The following is a 24,898-nucleotide window of genomic DNA, read 5'->3' as shown; positions in this document are numbered from 1 at the left end:
CTCTATTCATTTTGTACTACATTATAAAGTTTCCTTTCTTAGTAAATATCTCACTTTAACCTATTTATTCTTCAAACTAAATTTGTTAATGTTTATCTTCTCACTTTTTATATATTCAAACACTTATATTTCTTTTTGAAATATAGATGTGAAAGAGTGTGGTATCACTTTTTACATATATTATGGAAAACAAAAACTAAAAATAGAAACTAGTAAGTGAGTGATATTTTCTCACTATCTTTTATTTTATTTTCACACTTTTGCCTAATTAAACATTTCCAAACAAGGTACACTATTCTCACAATAGTACCGTACAATGAGAAGAATATATGCAAAACCACCATACAATGAGAAGAATATGGAGTAGCAAATTGCAAAACCAACCAAAGGAAATACACAATCACCCAATCATCCTTAATAAGCTTTGCCAAAGTACACAAAAAGGAAAGCCAACACCATTGACTTGCATATCGTGGATAAGGGAATTCCATATTTTCCTTTGCCAAATAAACCTTTGAAAAATGGCGAGTAGCAAACAACCAAATATGAACAACATAACACTTCTCCTATGCCAGATCCATGTCCATTTCTAACACGTGGTTGCCATCCCAACAACTTGGTAACCAATGCTATTAGTTGAATAAGCAAAATAGTTGTGCCAGGTATAAAAATTGGAGACTCGTTGAAAATGAATCTACCATTGTTTTCCTTAGCACTCTCGTTGGATGATGATTGCTGTTTTTTTGTTATTTCAAAGACAGTGTCTGATGTTCTCATTAGCTTAAGCACAATGCTCAATAATCCAAAAAACCAAGCATTTGTGGTGGTTATCCTTGCCATTCTTTGAGAGTTCCACCATGTTCGAATTGAAAACCCTGTTCCCAAGTACTCTACAAAAGTACTTATGTTGTAAATCACAAACAAAGTGGTAGGAATCCATTGTCCAAGTTCCTGCAACACGACTGAAACAGTGTGAAAAATGTGTGGATTTAGTAAGTTATTGAATATGAAGTAATATTTTAAAATTTATGTAACTATCTGAAAACTCTTGTTCTTTTTTATAGCCTTAAAAGAAAGCACTAAGCAAACAAAAAAAATAGGATGATGGAAGAAAAAGAGATTGTTTAAATGTTAATCTTCTAATCATGGATTATATGCAGTGATGTTAGTACAACTTTCCTAGCCATTATATGATTAAACATTTTAACTCAGAAGTTATGCATATATATATACACACAAGTGAATTCAATTTTTTTTAATCTAATTAAGTTCCCTTCCTTTATACATAAAAAATAACTTTGTAAAACAACACCTTTAATAATTCTATTACAAATAACAAATAGTGATTATCTTGAGGACTATGCAAGTTAAACTTTTGAATATGAAGAAATTTATATCTTTATGAAAAATGAAGTTTAATTATTCAATGAATAAACTTTACTTGATCTATGTGTGTATTCTGGTACCATAGAGTTTGAAAATTGCATGGGATCTAAGTTCATACCTTGGGCAAGAAAGTAGAGTTGTTGATGATGCAATATGCAGGGAGAAGACTGTAGCATATTTCAGGAACACATCTTAAGCCCCAAGTGGTGACCCAAAGATAGCCCAAGCATTGTCTGAATTGAAGCTTACCAAATAGGGTTCCAAAAATTGGACAGTGGTTGCTTAGGAGAATTTCAAGCAACCCTGAGACCCATCTTCTTTGTTGGACCATTACAGTTATGATATCTTTAGGTGAGCAACCCATAAAGGCTATAAGATCTGGTGAACACACTTCAAATCTCCAACCTTTTGTGTGGATTTTCAGCCCTGTAAGCGCATCTTCTGATGTTGTTCCGTACATCCAACCCACCTAACATTCTCAATACTCAGTACTCAAAATTTTTACTAATGATAGAAAAAAGTAAACTTTTTCAAGAACGAACTAGCTTTTTTTTTTTTCATTTTTTGTTTGTTTAGGTGAATACTTAGCATTCTCTTTTGTTTACCTCTTTACCCCAAGCAGTGTCATATTCATATTCACAACTGACAACTTCTTTTGCTGCCTCAACATATTTCCAAATATTATTATTGGAAGCCAATGTCTTCCCTTCCAAAGCATCAGTAGTTGATCCCACAAACCCCTTTGAACTTCCAAATATTCTTTTCTTTTTTGAGAATTTCCCTGCACACATAGTAACATGGTATATCAGATAACTATAATTTCAAAAACTGGAGTTTCTTTTGAGCTGACAAAATATTTCGGCATTATGAGACCCTTTTGAAACTGAGAAAATAAGAATAACATATTTAGACTCGTAAGGATAACAGTGAAATCAAAGTACCATTTGTGATGTCATGATCCTTCTTTCCATTTTGAATGTGATGATCAGGAGAAAGGCCATAAATTACTTTTCTTCGGTGCAAGCAATTTGTTCCTATGTAAAATATCCCTTGGAGTCCTGCTAATCCACCACCTAGGTACTGCATTACACAAAAGAGGCTTTATTAACCCTTATCATGTAGTTCATCATAAGGTTATTTGGCTAACTTTCTTAAAACTTGACTCACAAAAAACGTTGCCACAAGTTGATTTCCAAAAGGGTCATCCTTCAATGCATCGTAGAATTGTTGGATACATTGTGAAAATGCAACTTCTTTCTCTCCCTTTGAATCTGGTAAAATGCAGAGGGCGTGCAGAACAATCTTTGGATTATGAACATACATGTCACAATCTACGTTCAGGATAAAGGGAGCATTTGTCATCACTCCGGAAACTCTTGTCTGTTCATGATACAAATAACAGTGATTTAAGATCATGTAAGAATTATGAATACAAATAATGATACAAACTACTATTAGTAACACAACAATTTCTTCTTAGTTAAGAAGAAAACAAACTCACCAACACATTCATGGCACCAGCTTTATAATGATGTGGATGTTGCTTCTTCTTTTCTCTAGATACGTAGACTAAGTGTGGCAACTCGTCTGAAAGACCTTTGTTTTCGCATATTACCTATCAACAAGTACAAAAATATTTGTTTTGAAGCTGTTTATGCATTCTCTTTCAGAAAATAAATCAAACCTTTATTCATTAATATGTTTGTTCAGATCGATTGAGCATTAAAGAGAAAACTCCATTCAAGAGTTACAAATTTCTTTGACTTCTTTAGATAAAAATACTATTGTATAAACTATTATCTCTTTTAAATTATGGAAATTTTTGACGTAAATAATAACATTTTTCTTCTATCAAGATAAAATAGTTAAGTGTCCTATTTTTGTTTTTATGGGTTGCTAAATATTTGCCTGAAAATTATCTTTTTCACCACTGACCTTTTTATAAAGCATGATATAACTCCACAACTCTTTTTTAATAATAAAATTTTATAATTAGGTTAGTTAATAAATAAAATTTTACAATTATGTTAGTTAATAAATAAATAAATTATTTAAAATTTAAATTAGTTATTGATGGTTGTATATCTAAATTGGTGGGGTGAATCCACTATAATTTGTTGTTAAAAATTTGCCGAGACGACTGTGTCCAATCAAATTTTCATTCTAGTGCAGTCTTAAGTAATTTGTTTTATGAGAAATATTTTTGAATAAATTTGAAATATTTTACAGAAATCCCAACCCATTGAGGAAAAATTATAAGAGTTATGTATATTCATAATTTTAAGAAAAATACAAACATCATTAAAACTTATCTTAATAATTACTTCCAAAAAAATTCATCCTCACTAAGTTCACCCCCACACAACAAAGCAGTTACAATTAATTAGATTACAACAACAAAAGACACAATAACAATTAACAAACTGTAAAAAATCATTAAATAACAATTAATTATAAAAATAAAAATAATTAATCATACTAAATAAATTAAATACTATTTTAAAAATTAAAAAAATTATTAATATATAAAATAATTTATATTATTAATAAAAAATTATAAAATAATTTTTAAATTAATTACAAAAATTTTAGTTATTAATATCTTAAATTTTGAATTAGTATTAATAAAAACTAAATTTACTTATAAAATAATAAATATCTAAAATCTTAATAGATAATAATTAAATTTTAATATAAAAACTATTTTATAATTTTTTATTAATAATAAAATTATTTAGATATTAATAATTTTTTAATTTATAAGATAGTTTTTAATTTAAAATAATAACTAAATATTTTAACATTTAAAATTAATTTTTATCTAATAAGTTTTTATAAAAAACATTTAATACAAAATAAATTTTGCAAACCAGCAATCCTGGATCAAAGTGTACCAAACTCCAAACTTTAGTTGGTACTCACCTTCACAACATATATTTGGTTGGGACCTACCAAATCTTCATTGTACTATAAAGTCATCACGTGCTCCTTATTGAATTGTCTCATTAAATAAGTACTGTTAATTAAAGGTGTTTGAAGCTACATTTGGTTTAAATAATCATCAAAACAAAATATAAAATAAAATATAGTTTAGTTTAATCTAATTCTAATTTAATATAAAATTTAAATTAAATTAAATTAATATTTTAAGGTTTTTTAGGATGTTTTTTGCTAATATACAATTATTAACATTTAAAAAAAATTGTAAAACAATTTTTTTGTAAAAGAATTCTTAAATATTTTATAATAAAAAAATGAAAACATATAGTTTGAACTTACTTTATAATTGTTATTGTATTTATAATATAAAATTTATCTTATATTTATAAATAAATTTAGTACCAAATTTTTTATAAATATAAATGTATTGTAAATAAAATAATATTAATCTATACAAAAACAAACACATTTTTTTATATATTTGTTAGTAATTAATTGGTTTTAAAAATATAACATTATATTTAAATACAGTAAATAATTTAATTTGATTTAAATTCAAATGAAATTATTTGGTTGAAGAAAAAGTAAATCAAACAAATTAAAAAAAAATATTCTTAATTATTATTTTTGGATCGGATTGATTTTCAGCACTTCTAACAATTATTAAGTGTAATAGGAAAAAGTCAGCTATATATCATCACACACTTCTTTTATTTATAATAATTAACATAAAAAGGTTTGCAAAATCCATCAACATTATATTGCATCAAGTATAAGTTAGAAAGCTCTTTTAATACATATAACAGTATATTATTGTAATATTTTAAAATAATTTTATTATAATTAAATTTATCAGTTTCAGTAAATTTAATTCTGTTTAAAAGATAAAACTGCATTAGAAGAAGGAAGGAAAACTAATTGGCAGAGTAGAAAAAGACAGGTAAATATATTTATTATTTATGTTATTAACTGCAATAATATAATATGTACCTTAATTATGGTTGGATGATTTCGAAGCTGTGTATTTGAGAATATAGCAAATTCTCCTATGAGAGGAATCGAATTTTGTGCTGCATTCATAATTTTACTGCATAGGCTCTCATACTCCTTCTGCAACCAAAAGCCAAAGTCATAATAACCACTACGTTAAATGAAGTTTTGAAATAATAATTAAGAATATAAATAATAATTTAAGATACAATTAGATAATTATAAACTTTTATAATAATAATGATTTTTTTTTATATTTGATTGTATGCTTAAACAATTAATTATAAAACATAATTTTATATGTATTAGATTATGTTAGAAATAAAGTACTAATAGACTCTGTGGCTGAACTAATATAAATGTTGTTTGAAATGTGTCTGCAGACTAAAGTATTATATACATGTATCATTTATAAGTTTTTATTTAAATAAATACAAATAAGTATATTTAGTCAAATACTTTTTTTTTCAATAGGATATATTTAGTCAAATATATCCAACAAACCTTAAGTATTTTATAGTACACATCAAACTCTAATAAATGTTTATTTTATGGATGTAGGAATTGTATATTTCTTCATTCTTTCAAGAACATCTTGCAATGTCTTATCAATATCAAGATTTCTTAAAGAACATGTTAAAAGTTGTTTTATGTTGTTAGATATAATAGTGGGAGTGCTGTTACTTAGCAGTTAGTTTCTGTTGTAGTGGGTTATTTACATAGGCCCTTCCCATATATAACTAAAGGGTTCAGCCCTATGTAATGTGACTTTTACTGAATAATATTCACTTTTTATAGTTTCACCTTTACTCATCTTCTTCCTCTTATATGGTATCAAGACCCAGGTTCCTTTTTTTCTTGAATCTGAACATGTCTTCTTCATCTTCTCCTGCTTCCGATAACGAAACGCCTTCATCCTCTTCCTCTCCTTCTTCTCAACTTCATACCTTTCCTATGTCTCTCTCCCTGAAACTCACCGATGACAACTTCCTGATTTGGAGTCAACAAGTTCTTGCGCAGGTTGAAGGTCTCAATTTACTCAAATTTTTGGAATCGTCTTCCACTCCTCCGCCGTTTCTCTCTTCTGGTAAAGAAAACCCTAATCCCCTTTTTCTTCTACATAAAGGTTGCTTGGCTGTTGGCTTGGCTGTTGAGTTCTTTGTTAACCAAAATGGTGGGTTTACGATCGGCTTATCAAATTTGGGACAAGCTGAATGTCTATTTTGCGTCCAATACCCGTGCGCGTGTTCGCAAGCTCAAAACCAGTTGAAAACCCCTAAGCGGGATCGGTCTATCAGCATTTATCTTCTTGACATCAAGCGGGTTATCGATTCTCTTGCGGCTGTTGGCTCTAAGGTTTCCATAGAAGATCATCTTGAAGCCATCTTGGATGGTCTTCCTGAGGAGTATGATTCGTTCATCACCTCTGTCACGTCCCGTCTTGATCCCTACACTATTGAGGACATTGAAGCTTTGCTCCTGGCTCAAGAAGAGAGGTTTGACAAACATAAGTCTCTTGATCGTCCTTTCATTCAAGCTAATAAACGACAACCAAGATGGCTAATACTGCATCCACTCAATGGAACCCTTCGGCCCCTTCACGATCTTCGCTTCGTGGAACCAATTTGCGTGGCGGCCGTGGCTCTGCCCGTCATTCCTTCAATAAACGACAACCACAGTTTCGGGATTCACAGAAGAGTTCATGGAGTGGGGTTTTCGATTCTTCTTCTTCTCAACCTCTTCGGGTTCAATGCCAACTCTGTTTCAAATTTGGCCACACTGCTCTTCATTGCTGGCACAGGTCTGCTCCTATTTTACCATCCAATGTTTATGCTAATATTGCCAGTTTTCAGCATTCCTCTGTAGGTGACCCTGAACCTTCAATTTTGGGAACCCCTTCCATCGTCACTGACCCTCTGTGGTATCCCGATAGCGGCGCCACTCATCATATCACGCATGATTCCTCTGTTTTCTCCAAGAAAATGAACTATTCTGGTAATGATACTATGCAACTGGGAAATGGGTCAGGTATGAATATTCAACATCTTGGTTATGCTTCTTTGTGTTCTTCTGGTTCTAATGCTTCCTTTCGTTTACATAACCTTTTGCATGTTCCTTCCATTAACAAAAATCTTATTAGTGTCTCTAAGTTTGCACGTGATAATAATGTGTTTTTTGAATTTTATCCTAATCAGTGCTTTGTCAAAAATCAGGATACCAAGGAGATTTTTCTCCAAGGAAACATACGTGATGGCTTGTATGTTTTTCCCTCATTACATCGCTCTTTGCTACCCTCTGTGAATATTAGTTCTCACAACTTTGTTATGACTCCGTATGAATTGTGGCATAAAAGACTTGGTCATGCTTCATCTAGGATTGTTCAATGTGTAATGCGAATGAACAATATATTGTGTAATAAAAATTCTCTCTTTTGTGATTCGTGTGTTATTACCAAAAGTCATCAATTGCCTTTTCCTCTTTCACACACTGTTTATACTGCTCCTCTTCAGTTAGTTTTTGTTGATATCTGTGGTCCCTCCCATGTTACTGCACGTGATGGATCTATGTATGACATTGCTTTTCTTGATGCTTTTTCTAGGTATACTTGGTTGTATCTTATAACTTCAAAATCTCAAGCTACTGCTGTCTTTTTGCGTTTCAAATTACTTGCTGAAAAACAAATTGGTTTTCTCATCAAAAGTCTTCAAACTGATAATGCTAAGGAGTTTATTTCCTTAACAAAAGTCTTGCATGATCATGGTATTTCTCATCGTTTTACTTCCACATACTCACGAACAAAATGGATCTATCGAATGCAAACATCGTCATGTTGCTGAAACAGGTTTGGCTCTTCTTTCTGCTGCTTCTCTTCCTCTTAAATTTTGGGGTGAGGCTTTTATCTCTGCTGTTCATATTATTAATCTTTTACCAACGCCTGTTTTAGATAATATAAGTCCTCATGAAAAGTTGTTTTCATCTAAACCTGATTATACCTTTCTTCGTATTTTTGGGTGTGCCTGTTATCCTCTTTTGCGGCCTTATAATCAACATAAGTTTGATTTTAAGTCATCTTTGTGTTTATTTCTTGGTTATAACAGTACACACAAAGGATATGTTTGCCTAACTCAGTCTGGGAAGACTATCATCTCAAGACATGTGATTTTCAATGAATATTTGTTTCCCTTTTCCCAACATGATAATCCTTTTGTTATTCATAATGAGAGCAATACTACTACTTCTTCCTTTTCTTCTTCACCTATAACTGTGGTTTCTTTTCCTAATTGTTCCTCTCCTACACCTACACCCACTCAGTCATCACCTATATCTACTGCTAATAATCATTGTCAGACTACTTCTCCTATTCCAGTTAACAATCTTCATCCCATGGTAACTTGTGCTAAGGTAGGTATATCTAAACCCAAAATTCTCCATACTGTTGTGACTAATGACTCTTTTCAGCCGTCCACCTACAAACAAGCTATGAAACATCCCCAATGGCTTCGTGCAATGAAAACTGAATATCATGCTCTTCAAAATAACACCTGGACTCTTACTTCTTTGCCTGCTGGTGCTAATTTAGTTGGTTGTAAGTGGGTTTTCAAACTTAAATACAACTCTGATGGGTCTCTTCAATGCTACAAAGCTCGGCTTGTAGCCAAAGGCTTTCAACAATCTTAGCACCTGTCATCAAGCCAACCACTGTTCGAATTGTCCTAACTATTGCACTAACTTCACGGTGGCCAATTCATCAAATTGATATCAACAATGCCTTTCTCCATGGTGACTTATCATCTCCTGTCTACATGCAACAACCACCTGGATTCTCCACTGATTCTACTCTTGTTTGTCGACTGAATAAAGCCATATACGGTCTCAAACAGGCACCTCGTGCCTGGTTTGACAAGCTCTCCACAACTCTTCTTCGTCTAGGCTTCGTTGCTGCTAAGAGTGACACCTCTCTCTTCACACGATTTACTCAATCTCACACTATCTTTATTTTAATGTATGTTGATGATATCTTAGTTACTGGCAGCTCTTTGGTCTTAGTGCAGGAATTCATCAAACAGTTAGGCTTATCCTTTGCCTTGAAGGATCTTGGATCGCTGCATTACTTCTTAGGAATCGAAGTTTCTTGGCTGAAAAACAACTCTATTCATCTATCTCAAGCAAAGTATATAAACGATCTCCTACGTCGAACTAACATGGTCAACTCAAAGCCTCAATCCTCCCCAATGCTTTCTTCTTTACGGCTCACTGCTGATGAATCTGCTTCTGTTGATGATCCAACTCTATATCGGTCTATTGTTGGTGCCTCGCAATATGCGACTGAAATCTCCTTCTCGGTTAACCGTGTTTGCCAGTATATGCATAAGCCACAAATTCATCATTGGAAAGCTGTGAAACGTATTCTGCGATACTTGGCTGGCACATCAACTCACGGTCTTCTCTTAACCCCTTCACCAAACTATTCTATCACTGGTTTCAGTGATTCAGACTGGGCCACAGACTTGGATGATCGCAAGTCTACCACTGGCTATTGCATATTTGTGGGTCGCAATCTTGTGTCTTGGTCTTCAAAGAAACAAAAAGCTGTCTCCATAAGCAGTACTGAGGCTGAGTATAGAAGCATTGCCGCTGCCCTTGCTGATATTACCTGGATCCAGTCTCTACTGACGGAACTGCGCATCCCTTCTTCCACTCCAATAATCCATTCTGATAATCTAGGTGTTGTTCATATTGCTACCAATCCTGTTCTGCATTCCCGTTCTAAACATTTCAAGCTTGACTTACACTTCATCCGTGACCGTGTTCAGCATAAGCAGCTGTTGGTTGTTCATCTCCCGTCTCAATTTCAAATCGCCGATGTTCTAACTAAACCTTTATCAGGAACAATGTTTCAGAAATTCAAAGATAAACTTAGGGTGGTTGATAACTCACCCATAAGTTGATGGGGGGCGGGGGTGTGTTAGATATAATACTGGGAGTGTTGTTACTTAGCAGTTAGTTTCTATTGTAGTGGGTTATTTACATAGGCCCTTCCAATATATAACTAAAGGGATCAACCTTATGTAATGTGACTTTTACTGAATAATATTCACTTTTTACAGTTTCACCTTTACTCATCTTCTTCCTCTTACACATGTCAACAACTTATCTAGAAAATGTGGATATCAATGTTATAGAGTCATTCAAATATGTCAATCCCTACACCATGCTCAAAAGATAAAGAATATTCATATACTTAGGTCTATAAAATTTTGTCATGTTCTAAAGATGTTGTCAAATAAGTCATACACATTTAATGCTAAGTCAAGAACATTGAATGTATCTTCAAGTTTCAAAGCATGCTGAGACGTAAGAAAAAGTAATAGCAAAAGAAGACGTTCACAATGGTGATAAAGGATTTGTAACGAATCTTTTCTTCTCAAGCTCTATATAAAAATATATCTATGAAGGAATGTTGAAAAAAGTCTTGCAACTAGAAGGAACATAATATCTTAAGTTATTCTTAGCATTTGTAGTTGTGAGGAAGAATATAGTTTGTGTTCGAGAGCAACCTAAAAGAATGAATCGAATCTTGTATCCATTGTAAAACATAACCTCTCTTTTAGAGAATAATCTAGCGATGTTTTTTATCACTTTCTTCGTAAACCTTGGTTTGAACCAAAGTGGTAGTTGTTTAAAGAATACTCACATTTAGTCAAAATAGTGTTCCAAATAATACTATGTGTTTAGTTATGAGTGATTGCGTTTAAAAGAATATTTAGTCTTAATCATAAATAGTTGTAGCCTAAAGAATACTTGGTTTTAGAGTGATTGAACTCTAGAGAAACAATACTCAATGGGTTAGAAAAAAATATTAGGTTATAAATAATTCTCAGGATTTTAGTCAATGATATTTGTGATCCAATAATACTTAGAATTTTTAGTTAAAAATGTTGTTGTTCTAATAATACCTAAGTTTTAGTTTTAGTCAAGAGTGTTTGTGTTTCAAATAATACTCATTTTTATTTTCATAACATTAGTTTGGTTAGTAAAACTCAATCAATTTATTATAATTTCATTTAATAATAATATTTTTTTTATATTATTATATTTTGAAAATAGCTTCATTTAATTGTCATTTTTTTCTATACATCCCCATCACGACATTTTGTCCCATCTTATGGCCGAAAGGGACGTTAGAGATTTGCCATTACGTATGGAATACGTATGAATTAGAAATTTGAAATCGACCCTGGATTTTGTGTTAGTTTTAAACTTGAATCTGTCAACCAAGAAATTTGTACTGGAATGAATGGACTGGTGAAGACTATTTTGAAATGGGACAAAAAAAATGTGCGTAAAATATACTCACAGAATATAGAAGAAGCTTTCAGTTTTAACGTTAACTTGTACGACAATAATAATATATTTAACACTAAAAAAATTAATATTTTATTATAATATAATATTTTATTTTAAAAAATAGTTATTATAAAATAATTGTTTTTTATTGATAAATCTGAGAAACTTTATTCTAACTTTCAAAAACCATACAATAAATAAAAAAACTCTTAAATTGATTGATAGCGCAAGAAAAATATTTATGAAATTTAATTTTGAACTAAAAAGTTCTAAACGAATCATGGCTGTTTGATTGTTAACAAGTCTTTGTAAAATTCTTAAATTTATTACACAACAATATTTAAGGGTGAGAATTAGGTTCTGTGTGGGGACCTTTTTCTGGTAACACTAAAAAGAATCGTCGTATAAAACTTTATGAAGTTATGAAAGTTTCTATCAAAATATATATATATATATATATTGACGGTTATAAATTTATACGAAAAAAAATAACATATTATATCATTTTTTTAGTGTAATTAATAATAAATAAATTTCTGAACAAATTTAAGTTACCTTGAGACTTAGCCAGTCTTGAATAAATTGTGGGGAATGTTCAGTGTTGGGAGGGTTGGTGTTGTGAGAGAAGTATCTGAAGGGCACTCTAAGTTGAATGTTGTAGTTCTTACAGAAAGGCTCCCAAAGCTTAACAAACTTAGAAGCTTCCAGAAGGGCATAGAAGTTAAGAGGGGAGCATCCATCATCAGAAACATAGCAAACTAGCTTGTTTGCAGGATAATCAAGTGCCAACAGAGACAACACAGTGTTGATTGTGATGATAGGTGGCTCAAGCACTGGGTCTGCAGTTGTCACAAATAGGTTGTTGGGTATGAAGCCATAATCAATTGCGTTGGACTGAGTAGACACCATGTTTTAGTGAGTGGGCTTAATCATTGTGTCCCTTTATTACCTCTATTATCTCTATTTAAAGAGATCATTGTGTTGAAGATGATTGTTGCCTCTTCAAGATTGTGTTTGATGAAGACTTCTATGTACATTTCATATGTTTTTTGCTTTGCTTTAAGTGTGTCTTAGGTAGTGCTTAGAGGTTGTCTAAGAGTGGGCTTTTTGCTGAGTAACTCGCCTCATAACCACTGGCCATGTGATAAGAACAAACATAAGGTTTCTTAAACTGTTTTTCACATGTTTTACAAAAAACACGTTTACTGCATAAAAATAAATCTGTTCTTTTCTAAATAAACAGATTCATTTTTACACTGATGCCTTGGCTAAGTCTTGTAAAAATTAGATTTTGTGCATCATGTATTTTGACTAAGTCTTCTATCTTTCAAAACGATTGAGTTTTAAATAGTTAAACTTTCTCTGTTTTCGTTTTGAAAAATAAATTTGTTCATCTGTAAATGAATAGATTCTTTTTGTCTCTGGTGCCATGTCAAGCTTAAACGATTTTCAGTTTTATCTCAGCACCAGAATGGTTGACTAAGTCTCCTCACTTAACAAATTCTCTAACTGCTTTTGAAAATAAATCTGTTCATTTTATTTTCAATCTGTTCATTTTATAACAGCTTTAACTGTTTTTCAGAATTCTGTTATAAGTTGGTTTTCTATAAAATGAAAACTTGTTTCTGAGTTTAAACATCGTTCATACATTTGCAAAAACAAGTTTTGACAGCAGAGGATTAAAAAGTTTACAAAGGATTAGCATTTGTTCTTCAAAGATTTCAAAAATCAAAAAGTGCTTGTTCTTGGTTTGGTTCCAAAAGCTTGGTGTGAGGTGCAACTACTATTCTAGCAATCTTGCCTACTGGTTTAAGGCAGATCTTTGTATCCTCAATCAGGTGTAGTCATTTCACTTCTCATTTCTTGTAATAGTTTGGTTGAACACTCTTCTTGATAGGTTTTCTTGAAGAGTGGGTGTGTGCTGAAATAGGTGTTTTCGGCAAGAGTACCTAAGTTCTTGTAGGTTTCAAGAACAGTGGGAATTGTACTTGGTTGTACTGTGTTTTAGTGATTTCCACTTGGTTTTGGTGAAGACTGGATGTAGCTCAGTTGAGTGAACCAGTATAACTGCTTGTGTTCATTCTCTCTCACTCTCTGCAATTTCGTTTCTGCATAATTGATAAAACAGCAAAGAAATAAATCTGTTCAATTGAAAAGAAATCTGTTCTTTCTGGGCGCTGTGCATACTGTTCTTAATTTCTGGAAAACTGTCTGGTTTCAATAAGAACACTGATAATCTGTTAAAGGCTAATAAAACAGGTTGAGTGTGATAAATTGTCTCACTAATTGTCAAGCCCTTAACTGAACCTAAATCACATTAATTGGAATTAAGGTTTGTTGTTTTCTGTGTTTCACTGTTTTTCAATCTGATATCTGTGTGTGTGCATCTGGAAAATCTATCTGCATAATCTTGTGATTAACCTTGTTGTATAAACGATTTTCAAACAAAAACAGTGCTGCAATAAATCTGTCCATTTTCACATAAATCGATTTATTTTCTGTAAATCTGTGTTAAACACTGTTTCTGCGAGAAAGTTTTAAAAGGTCAATTCACCCCCCCTCTTGAACTTTGGCACTATTAAACCCAACAATTGGTATCAAGAGTAAGGACTTGTATTTTAATCAAGTTTGTTTGTAATAATTTCTGAGTTTAATGTGCTTTTTGCGGAAGGATCTGTTGTTAATAAACCACCTATGTTCAATGGAATGTATTATGCATTTTGGAAATTTAGAATGAGAATTTTCATGGAATCCATTGATGCATTAATTTGGGAAGCTATGGTCAATGGACCTTATGTGCCAATGCAGGTTGTCAAGGATGAAGAAGTGGTAAAGCCAAGATCAGAATGGAATGAGACCGAAAGGAGGAAGGCTCAACATGATCTTGTGGCCAAGAACATCATAACCTTTGCATTGACAATGGATGAGTTCTTCAGGATATCCCAATGTAAGTCAGCTAAGGAGATGTGGGAAGTCTTAGAAGTGACTCATGAAGGTACTGAAGATGTGAAGAGGTCAAGGAAACATGCTCTCATCCAAGAATATGAACTGTTCAGAATGCAACCCGAGGAGAACATTGCTGATGTGCAGAAAAGATTCACCCATATTGTGAATCACCTCACTGGCTTGGGAAAAGAATTTGACAGAGAGGAACTCAACATAAACGTGTTTGGGTAACTCGTTGTGTGGCGAGGTGAATGTAGGTGGCCTCGGTTCTGGGTGTTATGCTATGAGGTAACCTGTTGGTTATTTTTTTTGGGTATGGTTCTCTCACTTTAAGGTTGTTAAGATCCAACCATAAAGGAGAGTTTCTTTTGTGAATTGAATAGGAAGTCCACTTCTGGTCACTGTATATGGGTTGGAATACCCCTGAAGTATCCCTTTAATTTTATTTATTCATTGCTGATAAAAAAAAAGATATTGAAGTGCCTCGACAGAAGCTGGCAACCAAAGGTGACTGCCATATCTGAAAGCCGTGATTTGTCAAAGTTGGGAACTGCTGCACTGTTTGGAAAGCTGATGGAGCATGAGCTAGAGCTCAAAAGACTTAAAGAGCAGGAAACAATAGAGAGAAAACCCAAAGGTCTTACACTGAAAGCAACTGAACTGGATGAGATCAAGGAGGAAAAAAAAGATGCTGAAGATGATGACACAATCAGCCTTCTTACAAAAAGATTCAACAAATTCCTGAGGAAGAAAAGCAGAAATAGGAACCAGTAAAAAAGAAGGTATCCTAAACCCAATGATTCAAATTCCTCTAAATATACTTGCTTTGGATGTGGGAAAACAGGGCATATCAAAACAGATTGTCCAGACAATCAAACTAAGGACAAATCTGCCAGCAAGAAATTTGAAAGGAACAAAGGAAGAAGAGCCTACATCTCATGGGAGGAAAATGAAGCATCCTCAACCAGCAGCTCCTCAACAGAAGATGAGGAGAACAATTTGTGCTTCATGATGAAGGATGAGGAGTCAAGCTCTGATTCAGTAAGTAATTTTTCTGCTGATTCTAATAACTATGATGATTTGCTTGCTGCCTTCAAGGAAACACATGATGAAGCAAATAGGCTAGCTGTAATATGCAATAAGCTGCAAAAGGTAAATAATGTGTTGGCACCTAAAGTAAAAACACTTGAGGAAGAATTTCATAAGGCCAAAACAGATTTGGTAAGCCTTGAACTAACTTGCTTGCATGCCTCTATTAAAACCTGTGAAAACTGCAAAAAATTGGAAAAACAAGTGGATTATTTGCTGAAAACCCTTTCCAATTTCACCAAGGGAAGAGAAAACCTTGAGTCTCTCCTTGGATCACAGAATGCTGTTTTCAATAAGAATGGACTTGGTTATACCTCTGGAAATGTAACCAATGTCAAAAAGCTTTCAAGTTTTTTTGTTCCAGCAAAATCAATTTTTTCAGCTTTTAACAGTGGCAAAAAGGCATCTCATGTAACCTGTTTTTACTGCATGAAATCTGGTCATACATCTAGGTCTTGCATTGCTAGAAAGCATCTTGTTCCTAATAACTTAGCAAAATGGCTACCAAAGAGAAGGTTTTAATTTGTGCTGGACCCTATATTGAAAAGGGTACCATTTGTATCATTTTTATTCTGTTTTGCAGATTGGCAGCAAGAAAAATCAGTGGTACTTGGACAGTGGCTGTTCCAAGCATATGACTGGAGATCTTACAAAGTTTACCAGCTTGAAGCTCAAAGCAAAAGGACATGTAACCTATGGTGATAATAACCGAGGGAGGATTTTGGGCAGAGGAACTGTTGGAACAGGGGATTCAACAACCATTGAGAATGTGTTATATGTAGAAGGACTCAAGCATAGTCTTCTCAGCATAAGTCAGCTCTGTGACAAAGGATAAAGGTGAACTTTGGGTCAAAAGGCTGCACAATCTCAAGTAATTCATCTAGTAAGGTACTCTTTACTGGTAAGAGAGTGAATAACATATATCAGCTGAATATCATGGAAACTAACTCTTCAAATGAGTGTTTGCTGTCCAGAAGTGATGAGTCTTGGTTGTGGCACAGGAGGTTAGCTCACATACACACAAATCACTTGAATAAATTGAAATCTAAAGATTTAGTTTCTGGTTTACCTAACATTAAATTTCAGGACAACAGGCTTTGTGATGCTTGTGTGAAAGGTAAACAAATCAAATCCTCTTTCAAGTCAAAGGATATTGTCTCTACAAAAAATCCATTGGATGTGTTACATATGGACTTATTTGGTCCATCTAGAGTTGCTAGCTTGGCTGGAAATTTGTATGCTTTAGTTGTTGTGGATGATTACTCTAGATTTACATGGACTCTATTTCTTGCACATAAACATGATGCTTACACTGCCTTTAAGAGATTAGCAAAAATTCTGCAAAATGAAAATGGTTGCTGCATAAAATCAATTCGAAGTGATCATGGGGGAGAGTTTCAAAATGCTAAGTTTGAGAGGTTCTGTGAGAAGCATGGGATAGCACATACCTTTTCAGCCCCTAGGACACCCCAACAAAATGGTGTAGTTGAAAGGAAAAATAGATCATTAGGGAACTAGCTAGAACTATGTAAAATGAATCTAAGCTTCCTAAGTATTTTTGGGCTGATGCAGTTTATACTGCAGCTTATGTGTTAAATAGGACCTTAATAAGACCAATTCTTAAGAAAACCCCATATGAATTGTATAAGGGCAGAAAACCTAGTGTGAGCCACCTTAGGGTATTTGGGTGTAAATGCTTTGTACTGAATAATGGCAAAGAAAATCTTGGTAAGTTTGATGCTAAATCTGGTGAAGGTGTGCACATTGGTTATGCTTTGAATGGTCATGCATATAAAGTCTTCAATAAAAGATTGCTTATAGTAGAAGAATCCATGCATGTTGTTTTTGATGAAACTGATCATAGCATATCTAAAACTGCTGCTGATGACCTTGACAGTAATGAATTTAAATCTGTTTTAAATCAAAATGAATCGATTCATTTTGATACTGCTGATACACATGTTATACAAGAATCTACTGCAGTTGCAGGTTTGCCAAAAGAGTGGAAAACCCCAAGAGATTTAACTCTTGATAATGTCATTGGGAACATTGAGAAAGGAGTGTCAACTAGAAAATCCTTGAACAATTTCTGTGAAGCAATGGCCTTTGTATCTCAAGTTGAACCCAAGAATTTGAATGAAGCTCTCAATGATAGCAACTGGATTTTAGCTATGCAAGAGGAACTAAATCAATTTGCTCTTAATGAGGTCTGGACTCTTGTACCTAGAATACCTGAGATGAATATAATTGGGACAAAATGGGTATTTAGAAACAAGATGGATGAACATGGAGTGATCACCAGAAAAAAGGCTAGGCTTGTAGCTAAAGGGTACAATCAAGAAGAAGGAATAGACTATGATGAGACATATGCACCAGTGGCTCGGTTAGAAGCTGTTAGACTGCTGCTTGCCTTCTCCTGCATCAAAGGGTTCAAGCTATTTCAAATGGATGTGAAAAGTGCCTTTCTAAATGGCTATATAAATGAAGAGGTATTTGTCTCACAACCACCAGGTTTTGAAGACCATCAACATCTATGTGTTCAAACTCCAAAAGGCTCTCTATGGACTCAAGCAAGCTCCTAGGCAATGGTATGAGAGGCTAAGTGATTTTCTCACCTCACAAGGCTATGACAGAGGCACATCAGATAAGACCTTATTCATTAAGAAGAAAGGAGATGACTCAATTCTAGTCCAAGTATATGTGGATGACATCATTTTTGGATCAAACAATGGAGAATTGTGTGAAGCTTTCGTGAAAGTCATGAAGAGTGAGTTTGAAATGTCAATGATGGGTGAGTTGAACTATTTTCTAGGCTTGCAGGTCAAACAACTCAAGGATGGCATTTTCTTAAGTCAAGCTAAATATTGCAAGGATCTGCTGAAGAAATTTGAAATGGACAAGTGTAAACCAATCAGCACACCCTTCTCAGCAAGCTGTCATTTGGATCATGATGAAGCTGGAATTTCTGTTGATGAAACCAAATACAGAGAACTCATAGGATCACTACTGTATCTCACTGCCAGCAGGTCAGATATAATGTTTGCAGTGTGCATGTGTGCAAGGTTTCAATCTGCTCCTAAAGAATCACACTACAATGCTGTCAAAAGGATTTTGAAGTATTTGCAAGAAACTAAAGAAGTTGGCTTGTGGTATCCAGGTAATATTTCATTAAACTTAACTGGATATTCTGATTCAGATTTTGCAGGTTGCAAAATTGATTGGAAGAGCACAAGTGGAACCTGTCATTTGCTTGGATCAAGCTTGATCTCATGGCAATGCAAAAAGCAGGCTTGTGTAGCTCTTTCCACTGCTGAAGCAGAATACATTGCAGCAGGGAGTTGTTGTGCTCAAACTATATGGCTAAGACAACAATTGAATGATTTTTGTATCTTACTTAACCATATACCTCTGTTGTGTGATAATACAAGTGCAATCAACTTAACCAAAAATCCTGCCATGCATTCAAGAACCAAACACATTGAAATTAGGCATCATTTTCTAAGGGAACACATATCTAATGGAACATGTGATATTAAGTTCATTGGTACTGATTTACAACTTGCTGGTTTGTTCACAAAACCATTAGCCAAAGATAGGTTTAATTTTTTGCTTAATGAATTGGGTATTATAAATGTCAATTATGCCTAGCAGTGAAAAATAAAATCTGTTTATTCGTAATTGAATGTGTTTATTTTTTGCACTGATATGCATTTATGACTAGGAAAGAGAAATTTTGATATTTGACTGCTTGACTGACCTAGTGGGCATTAACCTCTGTACCTTTGACGGTTTTGGTCATGGTTATGTAACCGATTTGATGGTTTGGGTGCTCAATAAAGGCATGAGTATGTGCATCGTGACCCTAAATATTTGCTGCATATTTTCAAAGATTCTCTGCACAAATTCAGAGCATAAAATCTTCATGCATATCCACTCATAACTGCCATATCAACCCATTCATTTCTATATAAATCTGTGTGAATACTTGCTACCCACATTGGCTATTCCTTTTCTGTTCTCACCATTTGAAATCGAGAAAAGAATTCAGGTTCAACCATGGCTTCTTCTTCCAAGAAACAGAAAAATAAGGGGAAGCAAACCACCTTTTAAGGTGTGCTAGAAGGATGGTTCGCTGGAAATGAAGAAGACATCAATGCCTACATTCACGAGACAAGCAGAAAACAGATTAACATACCAAAAGTGCTAGATTTCAACTGGCTGAAATCTGAAAAACTGGTAGAAACAAGGGCTGTGTTGAAGCACCAGAAACTGAAAAAGATGCTGGAATTAACGGGTAATGTATATCCTGACTTGGTTAAGGTGTTTTACACTAACCTCACTCTGGATGGAAAGAATGTTGTCTCTTATGTGAAAGGGACCAAGATGAAGATCATAAGTGAGGTGTGGAATTCTGTGGCTGGAATAAAATATGCTGGATTGAAAGTAGGAAAAGGAAACACCAGTGGAATCCAAGAATTCAACAAGCTGCAATACTATAAAAGCTGCATGAGGAATCCTACAGAGAGTATAAATAGGTTCCATGTTGAATCTCACTCCACGCCTAGTTGCCTACATCATAGCATGACAACTTATTCCAAGAGGAACAAACCATGTTGTTTTACATGAAGAGGATCTAATTCTCCTATATTGCATCATGAACCAGATTAAGGTAAACTGGGTGTTCATTGTCAATGAACACATGCTCAAGTAAAAAAGGTTGGCTGATTACCGCTTTCCCTATGCTATTCTTGTTTCCAAATTAATTGATTACTTTGGTGTTGATGTTACAAATGAGAGAAACGACCCTATCAAAGATGTAAGTGAGATTGATAATTCAACTCTCACCAAAATGGGTTTTCACAAAATTGAGGACAAGTGGGTGGTTCTCAAAGAGAAGGACCCTCAAGCAGAACATGAGGATGAGGATGAAGCTGTTCCTATGGATGATGACTCACCTGCTACCCAATATGTACATGAGGAAGTTGCTGCAAATGCCATAGTTGCCTATCAAGCTCCAGAATACCGAGGAGAACCAATGTCTATGTTTGAAAGGCAAGTGTTGTATCGTCTTGATGTAATGTCTGCAGAACAAAGGGCATACTTTGAGACTACTCATGCAAGGTTTCAACACCTTGATGATTAGATTGAAGGGGTTCAGGCACAACTTGCAGAGCTTTACTACAAGGATCAGTAGTCTTCTGTTTTTAATGGTTTCTTTATCAGTTTTCAAATGTCTGTAATGCTGAACAATATGGTTTTATTTTCTGAACTATTATGGTTATGGTTTCTGTTTCATATTTGTTTTCCCTATGCTTATATGCTGTTTGATGAATCCAAAGGGGGAGAAAAATAGCTCACCATGCTAAGTGAAGCTAGCTGAAACAGGGAGTTAATTCTGCACCTTAAAACCAATTCTCATGCTATGCAATACTGCTGTTTTTTTTTCTGGTTTAAAATCTGGTGCAGTGCAGGTTCTTAAAGCAACAAAGCTATGAGGTTAGCTATGGGGATTTGTCTCCATCAAACAGGGGGAGATTGTTGAAGATGGTTGCTGCCCCTTCAAGATTGTGTTTGATGAAGACTTCTATGTACATTTCATATGTTTTTTGCTTTGCTTTAAGTGTGTCTTAGGTAGTGCTTAGAGGTTGTCTAAGAGTGGGCTTTTTGCTGAGTAACTCACCTCATAACCACTGGCCATGTGATAAGAACAAACATAAGTTTTCTTAAACTGTTTTTCACATGTTTTACAAAAAACACGTTTACTGCATAAAAATAAATCTGTTCTTTTCTAAATAAACAGATTCATTTTTACACTGATGCCTTGGCTAAGTCTTGTAAAAATTAGATTTTGTGCATCATGTATTTTGACTAAGTCTTCTATCTTTCAAAACGACTGAGTTTTAAATAGTTAAACTTTCTCTGTTTTCGTTTTGAAAAATAAATCTGTTCATCTGTAAATGAATATATTCTTTTTGTCCCTGGTGCCATGTCAAGCTTAAACGATTTTCAGTTTTATCTCAGCACCAGAATGGTTGACTAAGTCTCCTCACTTAACAAATTCTCTAACTGCTTTTAAAAATAAATCTGTTCATTTTATTTTCAATCTGTTCATTTTGTAACAGTTTTAACTGTTTTTCAAAATTCTGTTATAAGTTGGTTTTCTATAAAATGAAAACTTGTTTCTGAGTTTAAACATCGTTCATACATTTGCAAAAACAAGTTTTGACAGCAAAGGATTAAAAAGTTTACAAAGGATAGCATTTGTTCTTCAAAGATTTCAAAAATCAAAAAGTGTTTGTTCTTGGTTTGGTTCCAAAAGCTTGGTGTGAGGTGCAGCTACTGTTCTAGCAATCTTGCCTACTGGTTTAAGGCAGATCTTTGTATCCTCAATCAGGTGTAGTCGTTTCACTTCTCATTTCTTGTAATAGTTTGGTTGAACACTCTTCTTGATAGGTTTTCTTGAAGAATGGGTGTGTGCTGAAATAGGTTTTTTCGGCAAGAGTACCTAAGTTCTTGTAGGTTTCAAGAACAGTGGGAATTGTACTTGGTTGCACTGTGTTTTAGTGATTTCTACCTGGTTTTGGTGAAGACTGGATGTAGCTCAGTTGAGTGAACCGGTATAACTACTTGTGTTCATCTTTCTCACTCTCTGCAATTTCGTTTCTGCATAATTGATAAAACAGCAAAGAAATAAATCTGTTCAATTGAATATAAATCTGTTTTTTCTGGGCGCTATGCATACTGTTCTTAATTTCTGGAAAACTGTCTGGTTTCAATAAGAACACTGATAATCTGTTAAAGGCTAATAAAACAGGTTGAGTGTGATAGATTGTCTCACTAATTGTCAAGCCCTTAACTGAACCTAAATCACATTAATTGGAATTAAGGTTTGTTGTTTTCTGTGTTTCACTGTTTTTCAATCTGATATCTGTATATGTGCATCTGGAAAATCTATCTGCATAATCTTGTGATTAACCTTGTTGTATAAACGCTTTTCAAACCAAAACAGTGCTGCAATAAATCTGTCCATTTTCACATAAATCGATTTATTTTCTGTAAAACTGTGTTAAACACTGTTTCTGCGAGAAAGTTTTAAAAGGTCAATTCACCCCCCCCTCTTGAACTTTGGCACTATTAAACCCAACACATTGTACTTGTAATTGGTGTGCAACAAGAAATAATGTAAACCTAATAGTTGTCTTTGTGGATGTAGGTTGCAGTTGGCAACCGAACCACGTTAAATCTTATGTTGTTTATTTTTCTGCAGTTGATTCGTGATTGTGTGTGTTGCTTCCGCGTGCGTTTTTCCCATCAAGTGGTATCAAAGCCTTGGTTCGTTTACACACTAGAGATCCGATCAGCAGAAATTAATCGACGAGATGTGAAAATTGCGGTTGCAGTAGCGTCCCAGAGTAAGGGTTTCACAGAGGCGACAACAATGTCCCAAAGTTAGGGTTTCGTAGAGGCGGCAGCAACATCCCAAAGCTAGGGTTTTGCAAGGGCTGCTGCAGCGTCCTAAGGCTTAGGGTTTCCCATATCTGCTTCACAACAGCGGTGACCAGCGACGGTGGTGGTGCGGAGCGCCAGTGCAGTGGGGACTGGGACTAGGTCTGTTGGTGAGTGATTTTGGGTGGTGCAATTTTTTGTGATCTTTATTTAAAAAAAAGAAGGGATTGCCAAGATCTGAAATTAGTTTTACCGAGTATCTCGTCTAGTCATTTGAGATGGCAGAAGAAGGGAAGTTTCGAATTGAAAATTCGATGGTACAAATTTCAGTTGGTGGAAAGTGCAAATTGAGGATTTGCGAGTTTAGGTACTGAGCACATCAATATTCGATCTTAGCCAGTCTTACGTCAGTGAGCATTAAGTTTGATGATGAAGTTCAAGCTTTACTATTGCTATTGTCTTTGCTTGACTGTTGGTCCGGAACGGTTACTGCAATTACCAGTTCAGCGGGATCTGATTAATTCACTTTTGAGAAGATTCGTGATCTCATTCTTGGCGAGGATGTCCAAAGAAGGAGTTCTGGGAAATTATCTAGTGAATCACTATATGTCATCATAGGAGAGAAATATCAGAGATAGTGGGAGCAAGAACAAAAGAAGGAGTCAGTCAAAGACTCGGGATTGCTCAAGTGTAACATGTTGGAACTGAAGGAGGTGGGGCATTTCAAGAATCAATGCCCTAATGATAAATAAGTCAACATTGTAGAAGACTTCGCGGACGAGGACCCTTTAGTCTGTTGCGCGGGTAGCAGTGTGGATTCCTGGGTCATGGATTCTGAAGCATTGCAGAATCTAGTTATTGAAGACTTTGGAAAGGTAAGACTAGCGGACAATAGAACTCTTGATGTTACGTGGGCATGGGTGACATAGTGTTGAAGACACCAGTTGGTTTTTGAACTTTGAAGGATGTCAGAGTTGTTCCAAGCTTGAGGAAAAGTTTGATTTTTGTTAGGCATTTGGACGAACAGGGACATGAGGTGAAGTTCGAAAATCAGCAGTGGAAGGTCGTCAAGGGAAATCTTGTCATGGCCTGCGAAAGAAAGAGAGGTTCGTTGTATATGGTCGAATTACCGTGTCTAAGGGAGAGACCATCCCAGTTCAGAAGATAAACAAAGTCTGGTTCACAAAATCTCGTGGGCAGAAGAGGGTTGTCTTTACAAGAGAGAAACCCAGAGCCACAGGTCAGATTCAGGATGAACGAACATGGAAAGGTTCAGGTAGACCAGTCAGAGGTACTTGTGGCAGTGGGAGCACGGGTTGTGTTTCAGCTGAGGTTCCTAAACGGCAGTGGGTTGGGAGAACCAGTATTCCAACGGTTGAAACTTCTCTAGAAAAATTCTTGTTGAATATGGAGAGTGTTTATTCTCATGTTGTTCCAGGATCCAGCAGTTCCTGTAAGTGGGAGTCGGTAGGAACAGAGAACGGGTCAGTGACTGACGTGTTGAAACTAAGGGGAGTTTTAACGAAGTCTTCAAATTGATTAAGAAGGCTGGTGGCAACTAGGGGTGGAACATTGAGTTTCGCCGACAGATTACAGAAGTACATGTACACAGTTTGAAGTGCAGGTGAACATTGTTGTTTCGTGACTTCAAGTGGGAGATTGTTGGGTATGAAGTCAAGACCAATTGGGTTGGGTTGACAAGACACCATGTACACAGTTGAAGCGCAGGTGAACATTGTTCCGTGACTTCAAG

At 34.6% G+C, this 24,898-nt stretch overlaps 1 protein-coding gene across 1 annotated transcript; it reads right to left on the bottom strand.

Moving 5' to 3' along the window:
• Positions 1-210: 210 nt before the first annotated feature.
• On the bottom strand, positions 211-12,573 carry LOC137834384 (cellulose synthase-like protein H1). The gene is made up of 8 exons (XM_068642441.1): positions 12,220-12,573; positions 5,317-5,436; positions 2,888-3,001; positions 2,554-2,766; positions 2,328-2,466; positions 1,992-2,167; positions 1,505-1,855; positions 211-951 (listed from the first exon to the last, which is right to left on the bottom strand). The coding sequence occupies exons 1-8, from the start codon at positions 12,571-12,573 to the stop codon at positions 415-417; spliced, it is 2,004 nt and encodes a 667-aa protein (XP_068498542.1). The 3' UTR covers positions 211-414.
• Between the last annotated feature and the right edge of the window lie 12,325 nt (positions 12,574-24,898).

The sequence above is a fragment of the Phaseolus vulgaris genome, chromosome 5, assembly GCF_000499845.2.
Source record: "Phaseolus vulgaris cultivar G19833 chromosome 5, P. vulgaris v2.0, whole genome shotgun sequence".
In the NCBI taxonomy this organism is placed as follows: Eukaryota; Viridiplantae; Streptophyta; class Magnoliopsida; order Fabales; family Fabaceae; genus Phaseolus; species Phaseolus vulgaris.
Note: the sequence above shows the minus strand (reverse complement) of the source record. Positions and strands in the feature narration are given on the sequence as shown.

Bases quoted from the DNA above. Each gene is read 5' to 3' on its own strand.
- LOC137834384 (XM_068642441.1), bottom strand. From the start codon at position 12,573: ATGGTGTCTACTCAGTCCAACGCAATTGATTATGGCTTCATACCCAAC. The intron at 2,767-2,887 runs GTGAGTTTGTTT...TATCATGAACAG, and splicing joins CTGGTGCCATGAATGTGTTG to ACAAGAGTTTCCGGAGTGAT. The intron at 2,467-2,553 runs GTGAGTCAAGTT...TGTGTAATGCAG, and splicing joins AACTTGTGGCAACGTTTTTT to TACCTAGGTGGTGGATTAGC.